General features: G+C 39.6%; 1 protein-coding gene across 1 annotated transcript; it reads left to right on the top strand.

Annotated features, from left to right (window-relative positions):
• Positions 1-460: 460 nt before the first annotated feature.
• On the top strand, positions 461-12565 carry LOC114558519 (kelch repeat and BTB domain-containing protein 12). Its single transcript, XM_028582579.1, has 10 exons — positions 461-613; positions 6331-6550; positions 6679-6860; positions 7062-7182; positions 7974-8207; positions 8322-8680; positions 8767-9040; positions 11101-11248; positions 11342-11539; positions 11783-12565. The coding sequence occupies exons 2-10, from the start codon at positions 6377-6379 to the stop codon at positions 11929-11931; spliced, it is 1839 nt and encodes a 612-aa protein (XP_028438380.1). The 5' UTR covers positions 461-613; positions 6331-6376; the 3' UTR covers positions 11932-12565.
• Positions 12566-16015: the final 3450 nt, after the last annotated feature.

Below are 16015 nucleotides of genomic sequence, written 5' to 3'. Positions count from 1 at the left end.
GGTCTTCATCACTTGTCCAAAGACACCTCATAAAATGTACCACTAAAGGCTTGCTGCAGTTATTTCTTAGTGTAACAAATGTGCATGGAGCTGCTGAAACATAATCAGTAGCAAAGACTGTATAACCACCATCGAATCTGCTGTCAAGCATACTATAGTATGGAATAATTACCAGATAAAGTGATTCCAGGAAGGGATTTGTTGAACATGGAATGCAATCTAATAAGTGATAATTGGTGTGTTTAATCAAGGTAACAATGCATTATATAATTTAATCACTTTAATCCCTCCATTCTTGCAGTTTCTAGATGGAATCCACACTTTACAAAAAAGAAACCTGAACAGCACCAGTAGCACTTGCTGGTCTATTTTAAAGATTTATTTTTGGGGGCTTGCATGGTGAGCTAGAGATTGCCCCTTGCTGGTCTATTTTAAACCTTTTGCATGCTACTGTCCTAACTTACTCAAAGGCAGAAACTAGCACAGAACACAAGACCTGCCACCCATAAAATATACAACATTCTGTGTAGAGTACTTTAAGAAATCAAAGCTGACATTATCTTAATTCAGAAACGTCTGAATTCTGGCTCTGGATAGCCTCAGGACACCACTGGTAGGACAGCTGTTTTCTGCATGTGCTCAGCTAAAGTCATGCTAACATGCTACTGCTCACACTCTGAACTGACTGTCTGTGCATGTCTGCCTGCAGTGAGTTGACCTGTGTATGTTTAGCACACCCACTGACAGTGTCTTCTCCATTAGTGTGTTAGTTGGTGGGCCAGCTGCTAATGGGCGGAAACAGTGGTGTAGTCTACGTGATACACAGGAATACACAATATACCCACTAAGAAAGCTCCAGGATTTCCATATACCCACTTAAAAATGTGCAATGACAGGTAACAACATACTTTCCATTATATGTTTAATATATTTTTAATTGCCATCTGTGTTTTCCTTCGCATAGGCCAAATAAAGGTATTTCCACCGTAAATTGGTGCATTAAAGTGTATCAGAATGAAGAAAATTAAGTTTTTGATGCTCAAAATTTCCCTGGGGGAAGAAACCCAGACGCGGCACTTTAAAATGTCCATTCTGGTCCATATATTTATATAGTATACAGTATACCCGCTAAAATACATTAGACTACACCACTGGGCGGAACCAGTTAAAGATACTGGTCAACAATGAGAAGAAAGGCCTCTGCGTATATAGCAAAGCCATTCAGTACCTAGTACCTCTGCAACCAAACACCATCTGAGAGGCTCTCTTCTGCTATAGGAACAACCCAATGCCCCTAATGCGTTGTATTTATAATGTAGTGACCACAGTGATCAGTAGCAGTAAACTTACAAGAGCAAAATACCGCATACTGGGATATGTATACATACATTCGTTAGCTCAGCTGAAGAAAAAGGAAAAAAAGTGTTGCCTAAAGTTAACTGTACATTAGTCTCGTTTGCCAGACCCTCCTCCAAAGTGCACTAAAGGAGGGTCTGGCTACTCCACATAGCATTCGGGGATGGGAGGAAAACATAACGACCACACTGACAGGCAAGTATTGACATTATGTTGAAAATATCACAGATTCATGTCCCCCAGGTATTGATCCTGATAGCACTATACAAGTGGATGATTCTGAAAATGTTTTCTGCAGGATAACAAGTAGTACTATTATTATTCCAGTAACGTGTAGTACTAGTGCTATTCCAGTAACATGTAGTACTAGTGCTATTCCAATTATAATCAACAATAGACCACACAAAGTGGTGAATAGAGGGGCAATACTTAACAACCTAATTGGAATTAAAACTACCACTGCAATGATAGAAAAGGATAGGAAAATTAGATGTGGATTAGTAAATGTCAGATCTCTGTCTTCTAAAGCAGTACTAGTAAATGAATTGATATCTGATAATCAAATTGATTTATTCTGTTTTACTGAAACATGGCTGGGCCATGAAGAATATGTTAGTCTAAATGAAGCGACTCCTCCCAGTCATATTAATACTCAAATTCCTAGAGGCTCAGGCCGAGGAGGGGGAGTTGCAGCCATATTTGATTCAAGCCTGTTAATTAACCCTAAACCCAAACTAAATTATAACTCTTTTGAAAGTCTTGTTCTTAATCTTCAACATCCAACACGGAAATCAGTACAGCCAATTATATTTGTTGTTGTCTACCGAGCTCCAGGTCCGTATTCTGAATTTTTATCTGAATTCTCAGAGTTTTTATCATGTGTAGTACTTAAATCAGACAAAGTACTTATTGTTGGTGATTTTAATATCCATGTGGACGTTGACAGCAATAGCCTTACTACTGCTTTCAACTCACTTCTAGATTCTATTGGCTTCAGTCAGAGTGTGCATGAGGCCACGCACTGTTTTAACCACACCCTTGACCTCGTGCTGGCATATGGTATCAAAATTGAAGATGTATAAGTATTCCCGCAAAATCCTTTATTATCAGACCACTTCTTAATTACTTTCGAATTCTTCATACCCAATTATACGACATTAGATAAAAGCTTCTATACTAGATGCCTATCTGACAGTGCTATAGCTACATTTAAGGAAGACATTCCAACAGCACTAAACTCATTACCTTGTTTTAATACAACAGAGGACCTTTATGTAAACTTTAGTCCCTCTCAAATCGACAATTGTGTAGATGGTGTTACGGCCTGCCTACGGACTACTTTAGACTCTGTTGCTCCACTCAAAAAAAAGAAGATGAAGCAAAGGAAACTAGCACCTTGGTATAACTCCCAAACTCGTAAATTAAAGCAAAACTCGCGAAAACTTGAAAGTAAATGGCGCTCCATCAAAATGGAAGAGTCTCGTTTGGACTGGCAAGACAGTCAGACTATTACTCATCATTAATAGAAGAAAACAAGAGCACTATCTATCTGTAGCCAGGCTGACAGATAGTCAGTCATCTTCAATTTTGATACCTCTAGCTCTGAGTGGTGATGACTTCATGAGCTTCTTTAATGATAAAATTACAATAATTAGAGATAAAATTCATCACCTTTTGCCCTCAACTACTAATGGTTCACCTTTCAACGCAGGACTGCTAGAAAGAACGACTAGACCTGACATTTACTTAGACCGTTTTTACCCTATAGACCTTCAACAACTAATGGTAAAGGTATCTTCAGCAAAGCCATCTACCTGTCTCTTAGACCCCATCCCAATGAGATTACTCAAAGAAGCATTACCCGTGGTTAACACCTCTCTACTAGATATGATCAATATGTCTCTATTAACAGGTTATGTACCGCAGTCATTTAAAGTAGCTGTGATAAGACTTCTTCTGAAAAAACCCGCCCTCGATCCTGAGGTCTTAGCAAACTATAGACCTATATCTAACCTTCCCTTTCTCTCCAAGATCCTTGAGAAAGTAGTTGCTAATCAGTTATGTGATTTTCTCCATAGCAACAGCTTATTTGAAGACTTTCAATCAGGATTTAGAAAGCATCATAGCACAGAGACGGCACTGGTGAAAATTACTAACGACGTTCTAACCGCTGCAGACAAAGGACTTGTCTCCATACTTGTTTTATTAGATCTTAGTGCTGCATTTGACACTATTGAACATACAATCCTCTTACAGAGATTGGAACACTTAGTTGGAATTAAAGGAATTGCACTAAGCTGGTTTAAGTCTTATTTTTCTGATCGATCTCAATTTGTTAATGTTGATGATAAATCCTCTAAGTATGCGAGGGTTATGCATGGCGTTCCACAGGGCTCGATGCTTGGACCAGTTTTCTTCTCCTTGTATATGCTTCCTCTTGGTAATATCATTAGGAAACACTCAATTAACTATCACTGCTATGCGGACGACACCCAATTATACTTGTCAATCAAACCAGACGAAACAAGTCAGTTAGCTACACTTCAAGCATGTATTAAAGATATAAAATCCTGGATGACCTATAATTTTCTGATGTTAAACTGTAACAAAACTGAAGTTATTGTGCTGGGCCCTAAACACCTCCGAACTTCATTATCTACAGATATAGCTACTCTGGATGGTGTTGTCCTGGCCTCCAGCACTACTGTCAGAAATCTAGGAGTTATTTTTGATCAGGATATATCCTTTAATGCCCATCTTTGTAACATTGCCAAAATTAAGAATATCCTGTCTCAAAACGATGCGGAAAAACTGGTCCATGCATTCGTTACTTCCAGGCTGGACTATTGTAACTCTCTACTGTCAGGTTACTCAAATAAGTCCCTTAAGACTCTCCAGCTGATCCAGAATGCTGCAGCACGTGTTCTGACGAGAACTAAGAAAAGAGATCATATTTCTCCTGTATATGCTTCTCTGCATTGGCTTCCTGTAAAATACAGGATTGACTTTAAAGTTCTTCTCCTGACCTACAAAGCCCTAAATGGTCAAGCACCATCCTATCTAGAACAGCTCTTAGTACCTTATTGTCCCACTAGAGCACTCCGCTCCCAGAATGCAGAGTTACTTGTGGTTCCTAGAGTCTCCAAAAGTAGAATGGGAGCCAGAGCCTTCAGCTACCAGGCTCCTTTCCTGTGGAACCAGCTCCCAGTCTGGGTTCGAGGGCAGACACCATCGCCTCATTTAAGAGTAAACTGAAAACTCTCCTCTTTGATAAAGCTTATAGTTAGGTTAGATATGGGTCTATGGTGGAGTGAGGAGTTGCAGCGTCCGCTTAACCCAGCCCACCTGCTTCTCTTCGTAGTCATCAGATTTATTGATCATATAATCAATAATATAGTGTGAGTTGAGGGGGGCAGGTCAGTACAGCCTCTCATCAATGTTTTCATTTGTTTCCTTTTGTATGCATCCTGTCCCAGAACTGCTTGTTACTAACCTAGCTCTGGGGAGTTTACTCTCCGGAGTCCTTATGTTTCTTCTTCAACGCCCGGCCGTGTCCTGCTGCGTCTGCTACACCCACCCATGCTCTGCAGCGCCACGTTTCATCCCGCAACGTCCTGCTGTGATATGAACTACAACGACTACCTTCAAAGTCACTGTTCCACTATTTTCAATGCGACTATTATCGCCATCACACCCCCAACCGGCCCCGTCAGACACCGCCTACCAAGAGTCTGGGTCTGCCGAGGTTTCTTCCCAAGAGGGAGTTTTTTCTCGCCATTGTTGCAATAGCCATTTATAATGCTTGCTCTTGAGGGAATTACTGTAATTGTTGGGGCTTTGTAAATTGTAAATTATAGAGTGTGGTCTAGACCTACTCTATCTGTAAAGTATCTCGAGATAACTCTGTTATGATTTGATACTATAAATAAAATTGAATTGAATTGAATTGAAAACGTGCTCTGGTTTAATGGCATTTCTTTAAACCAATCACAATCGTCATGGGCGGCACTAAACTCCGCACAGAGCTGCTGCAAAATAGTCTTGTGAGAGAAAACTCAGATTGGACAGATAGTCTAGCTCGCTGTCTAAATGTACCCTGCAAAGATCTGAGGAGCAGTCAACAATAGTCCTCATAAATCCACCGAATTTAAAATTCCAACACGAAAACAGCAGAAGGAAACGGAAAATACATGCGTCCGTTAAATTCAGCCTTCAAACTTCATTTTGGAAAACATTTTTCTTTTATGCAGTTCTTCAATTAAGCCAGTAGATTCACGTTTTTATTAAAATTCCAGCTGTGGTTTGAGCTCAACTTTCAAATAACACAAAGCAAATCTCAAATATGTTTGGCTGTCAGTTTACTATGAGTTTAGTTTTGTTAAATATGATCACATTACAAACCTCAGAATAGAATTTTCAAAATAAACATAAAAAAAACATATAAGTTTATAAAATATAGAACACATTGTGAAATATTAAACCAGTGGTTTACAAACTTGTTTGGCTTGTGACCTGTGACATTTCCCCTCTAAACTCCTTTAATTTGAATATCTGTTTGAAAGATCAAATAGTCCAGTATTTCACAAACAAAGCAAAGATTTGAGAAAAGTCCAAAATATGAATGACACATTATGCAAAAGAACTTTGCCTTTCTCTTGTTTCCTGTTGTAATAATCTTATGTGTTTACCCATCATTACCCAAGTACACATGTAAGGCTGTTTTATGCTTCTGCGTCAAATCGACGGCGTACCCCCGCAGACCCCTCTGTGTCGCCGCGAACCCACTTCCAAGCCCTCCACCGTAACTCGACGTGCACCTCCAAAAAATTTTACTTTGTGCTGAGCGACGGCGTAGCTACGGCGTGGAGTTGACGCAGAAGCATAAACAACCTTTATGTACTAAAAGTTTGTGTGTAAACTAAACTCTCCCCACCTTTTCTCTCTTATGTGTGCTTGGCACTACTCTGCCACAAGGTCTGTATGCTGACAAAAATACTACAGACATCCAGAAAAAGAGTCGATGGATGATCCAGTGCTGGACTCATCTGCTCAGGCAGAACATGGCTTACTTCTGCTCAGGCAGCTAGAGAGGATGAGGGCAGCTGAGGAGCTCACTGATGTGGTGCTTCTGGCAGAGGGGATCCCCTTTGCTTGCCACAAGGTGGTGCTGTCTGCTTTCAGCCCGTACTTCCAGGTTAAGATGCTATGCATTGTTATTGTTATTGTTTCGAAAAATACAAGATGATGCAACCTGTGTTTTGCAAAACTTTGCAAATCTGTTGACATTACTATGGGACTGTAATTGTAAATCTCTGTGTTCAGGCCATGTTTACATGTGGGCTGAAGGAGACCCAGGGAGGAGAAGTACCTCTTAAGGACACACCTGCTGAGAGCCTGGAGCTGCTACTGAACTACATGTACAGAGCTGAACTCCCCCTTTGCAACGACAACATCCAGGGAGTGGCTGCTGCTGCCTTCCTGCTCCATGTAGATGGAGCCTTCAGGTGGGAAAAGAGATGATTATTTCAATAAACTAACATTAAAGACATTAGGGGCATCAAGGTAATTTTTGTCTATCTGCAATGTCTGTAAAGCATAGAAGTAGGGTGTGTAGGTAGTAAAGAGGACAGTGAACTAAAGTATATTTGAAGAAGTACTGATAATATTCTGTTACCATCACCACCTTCTGCTTCAGGTTGTGTCAGTCACATGGAGGCCTGTATGGACCCTTCCAACTGTGTCGGTCTGTACCACTGGGCCAGAGACCTAGGGGCCGCAAGTCTGGCTGACTGTGCCTTGAGATACCTCTGCCAACACTTTTCACAGGTGTGGCTTTCATTTTTGGTAGATTCATAATATATACTCTTAAATAGAGCCTTAAATATAAATATTCCTGGCTCCAAGATCAAATCCGTTACAGGACCTGAAAAATTATATGGCCTGATTTTAATTTATGAACATAAATGCCATATGATGATACAGGCTGCATAGGACCAACCTGTTTTTAAAGCAACACTGGAGCACTTTTCCCGCTTCGGTCTTCCTACAGGTTGGAAGCGGAATTGTCCATTACCGCTGTCGTAATGTCTCATTATGTCTCATTCGAACTATGCTGCCACTAGGTGGCAGAAATCACTTACCTTTTTTGTTGAGGCATTTTGGGAATTACAATATATTGTTTTGGTAGCGTAGTGACCCCTTTGCCATTCAAAAGAACGCCACCACAATTGCATAGTCAATTTGTTTTAGACGTGTGTAGTAAATAACCAAAATGTCCAGTGTTTCCAATAACAACACAATTTATTTCTTGACGTTTGTAATAAAATAAAAACAGCCACTTTGTTCCTATTGTAGCCTATTCCACTCGTGAATAAAAACGTAACATGCATCTACCACACATCCCAAAAACTGTTTGCTTCTCCATTCATGCAACACCTGAGTTCAGTTACCTCTTGTACCTCAAGTGGGGGGAGGTTGAAACCAAACAAACAAAACATAAAATGGCTCTTACAGGTAGCTTTTAACTTCATCACTCTTTGCTGCCACCCACTGCATACTTTTTTGTAACTCAGTCATTACCATTGGTTACTCCCCTTGTATTGTGCTGCTGTCTCTAGGCTTGTGAGGAAGAAGAAGTGCTGGAGCTGGATGCCCAAAGACTTGGGGATCTGCTGGGTTCAGATGACCTCAACATATCGCAGGAGGAGGTTGTGCTGGAGTTGGTGCTGCGTTGGGTGGAGAGGCGAAGGGGGGACTCCCAAAGCGAAGCCCAGGCTGTGGAGTTACTCAGGCGTGTCCGGCTGGAACTTGTGGACCCTGGATTCCTCCGTAAAGCCAGGAGGAGAAACCCGGTGAGATAGGAAAAGGAGGGAAGGGACAAATAATAACAGTCAGGTATCCTTATCCACATTTATCAAATGATTAGTAGATTGTCAGACTACAATACCTATACATTAATATTCCAGGTGCTGCTAAGGGATGCTGAGTGCTTTGGAATGATTGACGCTGCTCTCCAGACCTCAGGTCTCTGTGAGATGTCAGCTCCACCTCGGCCGGCCCTTCGTTACGGCATGGAGACCACCGACCTGCTGCTCTGCTTGGGTGGGGTGAATAAGGAGGGGGTGCCTGCCCGCCGTGGAGGACTTGCTGACCTTAGTTTTTGCTTTGCCCCCCATGGTAGAAGGACTTACTACATCCCCTCTCCACTGAGGGGCTGTGGAGGTATGGGGCAGATCACAGCTGGGGTAGTGACACGAGACAACAACATAGTGGTGGCCATAGAGGCAGAAGACCAACACAGGATGAAGAGGGTGGATATCTACAGGTGTGTGTGCTCACATATGTGAAATTCAATCAGTTCGAATGCCACTGCATTCAAAACCAGATCTAAACTGCCTGTTTATGTTCCAGGTACGATAATTCGGAAGAGAACAGCTGGTTGGAGCTGTGCTCCACAGTATACAGGGACATGTATGCTTTAGGGCTGTTAGGTGATGCCCTGTATATGATAGGAGGTCAGATGAAATTGCGTAATCACTACATTATCACAGACAGTGTGGAGAGATGGTCGCTGAAGAGAGGAGGCAGCTGGCTCAGCTTTGCCCCTCTGCCTCTCCCCTTAGCCTGCCACTGCACCGTCAGCCTGAAGGAGCATCTCTATGTGCTGGGGGGCTGGACGCCACAGGTACACAGACTTGTCATAAAATACTTTGCATGTCAGTATTAATTCTGCAGTAGATAGGTGTACTGAAGAGTGTCAAGAGGACACTGGTCTATTGTCAAGTCTATTGTTAAGGTTAGCCTGTTGACAACCGAAAACAGACTTTCTACACAGGTAGTAAAAAAAGGCTTAATAATTTAAGGTAGGGATTCGGCCGAATATTGGGCTTTTTGACGGGGTTCGGTTTCTGCCGAACCTTAGAATTTTTTTACACCGAACCGAACCCTGCGCTTGCACTACTCATTAGCTTTCTAATTTCACCGACTCAACATACCTTCATCATACCTTGGTTAGCGAAGATTTGCCAAACATAATTGTCACTCATCTGGCAATAGCGATGTGCTTTCCTGTGATGTGAAAAGAGAGTGTGAATTCAACATTAAAGGAACACGCCGACTTATTGGGAATTTAGCTTATTCACCGTAACCCCAGAGTAAGACAAGTCGATACATACCCTTCTCATCTCTGTGCGTGCTGTAACGCTGTCTGACGGTTCCAGCATTAGCTTAGCCTAGCACAGATCCTGCAGGTAACTGGTTCCAACTAGCCTACTGCTCCGAATTGTGACAAAAGTGACAAAATAATGCCAACATGTTCCTATTTACATGTTGTGATTTGTATAGTCACAGCGTGTACAAAAAACCACGTAACATGAGACACAGCCATCTTCTAACAGTAAACAAACCGGGAACTATATTCTCAGACAGGCTTGCTGCGAGCATATCACTCCGCCCAAGTACTATATTCTTCCGCCTGAGAATATAATTCCAGGTTTGTTTACAGTTAGAAGACGGCTGTGTCTCATGTTACGTTGTTTTTTGTACACGCTGTGAATCTACAAATCACAACATGTAAATAGGAACATGTTGGCGTTATTTTGTCACTTATTCGGAGCAGTAGGATTACTGGAACCATTCACCTGCATGTTCTGTGCTGGGCTGATGCCGCTGGGGCCGTCAGACAGCGTTACAGCACGCACTGAGATAAAAAGGGTATGTATTGACTTGTCTAACTCTGGGGATTACGGTGAATAAGCTAAATTCCCAATAAGTCGGCGTGTTCCTTTAAGTTGTTACATTAAACTATTTTAGAGGCTGTGGACGTTGTTTACTTCATTAAAGGTCCAATGGCATGAAAATTTCACAGCCTGCCTATGGTCCCCCAGTGGCTAGAAATGGCGATAGGTGTAAACCGAGCCCTGGGTATCCTGCTCTGCCTTTGAGAAAATGAAAGCTCAGATGGGCCGATCTGGAAAAGGTTACCTCCCCTTTCTCTGCTTTGCCCGCCCAGAGAATTTGGCCCACCAATGAGAGAGAGACATTATGGCTTTCAAACGAGCAAAGTGGCAGTTGGTCATGTCATATATTTCTGTGCACCAATCAGGATTAGTGTAAGCAATATTTGAATCAAAATGTGAGTTGTTTGCTTATGTTGCCAGCCCAAATCAAATTTGAGCACCCCCACAATCCTTATTAAGCAGATTAGTTGAGTTATTAGGAGTTCAATAACTCAATACATAATAACTAATTGTGTTTTTACTGAACTTTAACGTTAATTATTGTACATTTATATATTTAATGTTATAGAGAAATACTTTTCAGGTGCTTTAAATCAACTTTGTGCAGATTTGAAATTACTTTGGCACCCTCTAGCAGTGTGATGACCAATATCATCCCAGGTCGATCTCCACACATTCACCTCAACAGACCATGGTATACTATAGCTATTTTGTTGAAATACCTTTTTTATTTTTTATGCTAGTAACATCTTTTTTAGTTGTATAGGTGAACACAAAAACTGCTTTAAAAACATCCAAAATAGAAATGTGTTATAATCACACAAAAAACCTACACACAGGGGCTTTAAATCAACTCACTGATTTAAAGTCAGATGGTGTAAGATTGAGTGTAACGGTTGCCTTCTAAGTCCTTCTCAGTTTCCCCTTTGCTGCTTCTCATTTCTCAACTCAATTTCTATTTTGTTTTCTTCCTCCTTCTGTCCAACTCTCTCTTCTCCTCCCTCAGCACCAGCCAGATGATGAGCCTGACAAGCTGAGTAACCGTGTGTTTCAGTTTGACCCCGGCAAGGACAGGTGGACTGAGCGTGCCAGGATGAAGTACTCCAGGTACCGCTGCGGCACAGCTGTCCTCAATGGAGAAATCTACATACTAGGTCAGACTACGAGACAGAATTGTGGTCCTAAGTATTTTTTCTATATGAAAAAAAAAAAAATGGAGCCAGATGATGTGTGTGTGTTCTTCAAAGGTGGTATAGGTTGTGATGGAGAGGATCATGGACAATCACGTCGCTGTCTGAGCTCTGTGGAGATCTATAATCCAGACACAGACACCTGGAGGGCGGGGCCGACCCTGCCCACTTCTTTACTCACGCTCCGAACCAACGCCTCCAACATAGGAGCAGTGGAGGGCAAGCTCTACCTCTGTGGATACTACAAGGGGGCCGGTAAGTTAGTTAATGTCTCTCAAACTCTTTTTTTAACAGCTTTTTTTGTGCGGCCTCTTCTCTTAATTCTTAGTAGTTCTCTTTAATAAGTTTAACTTTATGGTAAAATGGCCCTTGCACAAAAACAAGACACACTTTGGGTCTGCATCAGAGTTAGGGAATTCCAGCTAACTGATGAGGCAGTATTTCTGGAAATTAGATTTTGGTTAGCCATAACTCACATACTTTCTCTCATGTCTGCAGGCCGTCATGAGATCATCACCAAGGAGATTTTGCAAATGGACCCTGCAGACAATGTGTGGACAGTGGTGGAAAGACGAGCAGCCGTGCACGACAGCTATGACGTCTGTCTGGTGGCTAACCTCAATCCTCGAGACCTCTTCACACCCTAATTCATCTCCTCCTGACTGGCATGACTCCTGGACTTCACATGTATCAACAGCAAGGTCAAGATACATGTCAAATCTGGATAACTTCCCAAAAAAAGGCAATATTCTGTGTTCTTTTAAACTCTGCAAATTTAAAATATCTGCAAAGCTTTTTACTTTTTAAATGTATAATGTTTCTAAAGTGTAACCATCAAAAGAGCCTCATACCTAAACATCAAAATTGTGTTAGTTTCTTCGTGAAAGACCCATGTGACCTTTACTAAACTATTCATATGAACGTTTTCTAATCTTCCACAGCTATGGTTAAGGTTTGGTTTAGTTTAGGGAATTTAAACTACTGGAATAAGAGTAGAGAAAAATTGTGGTCGGTGTTGTCTGTTGGTAGGAGACAGGATGCAAACTGCAGCATCTGGTGGCATGCACTTCCTCCCCCCTGCTTCTAACAGATAACAGTAATGTATCACATTACCACAAGAGGTTGGTTGTCACAAAAAATATTTGGCGTTTTAAAGGTATAGTTTTTCATATGGAGAAAATTTGCTTATTTGCATTCTTAGAGAGTCAGATGAGAAGAATGTTATCAATCCCACGTGTAGAGAGTGGTGTTGATCTTCTCATCTAACCCTTAGTAAGAACACGATTAAGCAGATTCCCTAAAATTTCAAACTATTTCTTTTATGTGAGCAAATGGCAGATCAGAATGTTCCAAATGAGCTTGCGTTGTCCTTTAAGTTATATAAAATAGTTAAGAAGGAATGCTTGATAGCGAGTATCTGGGTCATTAACCATTTAATAATGACTTTAAAACATTTGAATGAAACCCACATTCTAAAGCCAGCAAGTTCCTGGGGGTACACAGGGCCCTCATGTGAGGAGGGCTAGAGATGCTAGAATGAATAGCTTTGGATGCGGGGAGGGTCCCATTGAAAATTCTTTTCTACAGAGCCCAGAATTTTGTGCAGCGCCCCTGGATAAAGCCCAAATAAATGATTAACGAACTGTTACACTGTCTTAGTAGGGCTGGGCGATATGGAGAAAATCAGATATCACGATATTATTGACCAAATACCTCAATGTTGATATTGTGACAATATTGTAGGGTTGACAGTTGGTGTTTTAACAAAATATTTTACAATTACATTTTAGATAAATAATCATCAATATTGTGGATATAATGACTGAGTTAGAGGTAAAGGCAAATAACAGAACAACTAGAACAGTCTGGTAAGTTCTGAAAATTACATCCCTTTACTGTGATGCGGGCTTTAAAACCAGAAAAAGACTTTAAGATGAAAACTAAGATGATATCTAGTCTCATATCACGATATCGATATAATATTGATATACCGCCCAGCCCTACGTTTTAGCCATAACAAATGAAAAACCTAAGTAGACCTAAGTCTTCCCAGGTGAAAAAGAATTCTATTAAAATATACTTTAATAAAGTGTACTAAGTATATTTTCTAAATTTTGTACTATTTTCGTCAAATCCAAGTATAGTTAAGTGTATTCAATTATGTATTAACTTCAACTTAACATTTATTTGACTACACTTCAAGTGTAAATTCTTTTTAAACTTCAAGTGCACTAAAATACACTAATGAAAATAGATTCATGAGCAATTAAGCACACTTACAGTACAATTGCATTGTATTGCCATTCTTATTGAAATACACTTAAAAAGGCATTGCAGCGCAACTTATAATTGTGTTTAAGTATATTTTGTGCATACTGCTATCATACTTATAATTACTATAAACTGTTAATTTAGTATGCCTCTGTGATATTTCAAGTGATCTACAAATGCACTTCATAACTATATTTAGTGCTTTTAAAGTGTCCCACTATGACAATAATAATGTGTTTGAAGTGAAGTTCAATTACAACCTAAACATCATAAACACGTACTTTCAGTGCAATGTTATTATAGTGTTAGGTAGCAACAAATAGTTTGAAGTATATTTCATCTGTACTTTTATCCCCATTTTGTTATACTTAAGCATGAATGTTGCTATTACACTACAAGTGTATTATATTACAATTCAGTTCAAGTGCATTACATCAACAGATTATAAATTGCATTTCAGAAAAGGATCTTTATTATTGACACAAAAGTAAAACACAGATAGATATAATTGATGTTATTATTTAAATTTAATATTTAGTTTTTAATAAATAATTGTTAACAGCAGTACAGTAACAGAGTCTGCAGTCTATCGCACAAACACTCAAGTAATAATGCAAACATTTGACGGTCAGTACCAATTGCCTGGGGGAACATACGTGCCACAAACGGCAATTCCACAACTGTACAACAGTGTGAAAGACGACATAGCCTACTAAAGGAGATCAAAGACATATTGTGGATATTTAAAATATCTTCCAGTTCTAGTGTTAAAAATTCCTTAGAAATAAAAGTTTATTGATCTTTGAAAAAGTGTACCTGCATTATTATGCCATTATCATTATATTAGATGAAAATGGTCTCAGGACGACAAGATTATGGTTTATCACAATAATTTCTGGGACAATTTATCGTCCAGCAAAACTTGTTATCGTGACAGGCCTACTCTCTTTATACTGGACCAATGTCGAAGATCGTTGTTCCCATCAGTAAAAACAACAGAGGAACATAGGGTCCAAGTTGAAAAACCCGAAGTTATCCTTTAAATTGTGCACTCTGTTTTCAAAGTAGTTTTTCAAATGACAGAAATTTTTAACACTGTGTAAAAAAAAAAAAAATCATCTGGTATAGCAGTACCAAAGATGCCTGTTGGTCTTTAATGAAGAAGTCTGTTTTCTAGAGAGAAAACTTTTGCTTGGTTTGAAAAGGTTATTTCCATGCAGCTCCATGCAAATCCTGTCTAGTTAATTCAAACAAAAAAAAACTAGTCCAAATAGTACAGCCATACCAACGATGTCTTTAGGGACAACTACGCTGTTTGGTTGACGGCGCAGTCTCTCTGGCCCTTTCACTGGAAGAGCCTGTTTTTTAGAGCAAGTGCTTTGTTGGTAAGTTTCCCTCCATCAAGTTCCATGCAAATCTTTTGGATCAAAGGCGAGCAGGGTAGCTGAAGTTCAGGGCATACTGTACATTAGTCCAAACAGCGTAGCAACAGGTAATGCTACATTATAAAGATCTTGCAACATCTTGATGCCTTCAAGGACAATAGCAATGTTTTTTTCCACAAATATTGTGATGGCAATTTAATATGCAATAATTTTCTAAGCTCTTTGTCTTCTGTATTATTCAACAAAGAAGTAATACATCCTTGTATAGTATGAATAACACAAGATTAGATAGATTAAACAAACTGTTATTTGCTGGAGGCCAGGTCTGGATGTGATGATGAAATAAGGTGATTCATGAATTTATATGAATGACATCTTTTATTTAACTACTTCAATCACAGTAGTATATTGAGCACTGACCAAGCTTGGTGTAAACGTTCATATGAAAATCAGAAACAAATCACACAAACTAAAGTGCAGATTGCAAAAATATGTGGCTTTACCACACTTAGTGGTACTTAGATTATTTAATTATTAAACTGTAATAAACATATATAAATATGTGGATTGCATTGTTTTTTTAAACACTACACTTTGAAGTCAACTACTGGTGTACACTGTCATATGGGTACATATTTCTCTAAGAATATTACAACATGGTTTACTAGCCTTGCTGTTAACTTCAAATCACGTAGGAAAGAGATTGACAGTAAAGGCAAAGAAAGATACAAATATGAAGATAAGTAAAAAAATAAATAGAGGAAAGGTTAAAACTGAGACAAAAAGATGAATATAGTAGGAGAAAGATGAAAAATAAGTAGACGTTGGGCCTTACAATTTGTATACCGTTCTTGCCAATAAATTGTGGTATGTAAAATATTTTACATAACCTTTCCACAATTCTAAAATCTTATAGTTTTTCAAAAAAAGAAATAACACTAAACAACCAGTTGGTGTTTTAATGTTTCTGATACTGTTAAAGTTTAAAATGGCGATATCTGTGAGAGTAGGTCCATTTTCATTTGTAAACAACTGAGAAACAAATAAATGTTTCCATCTGTAACTTTCAATTATT

This window comes from Perca flavescens, chromosome 7, assembly GCF_004354835.1.
Source record: "Perca flavescens isolate YP-PL-M2 chromosome 7, PFLA_1.0, whole genome shotgun sequence".
NCBI classification, from domain to species: Eukaryota; Metazoa; Chordata; class Actinopteri; order Perciformes; family Percidae; genus Perca; species Perca flavescens.
Note: the sequence above shows the minus strand (reverse complement) of the source record. Positions and strands in the feature narration are given on the sequence as shown.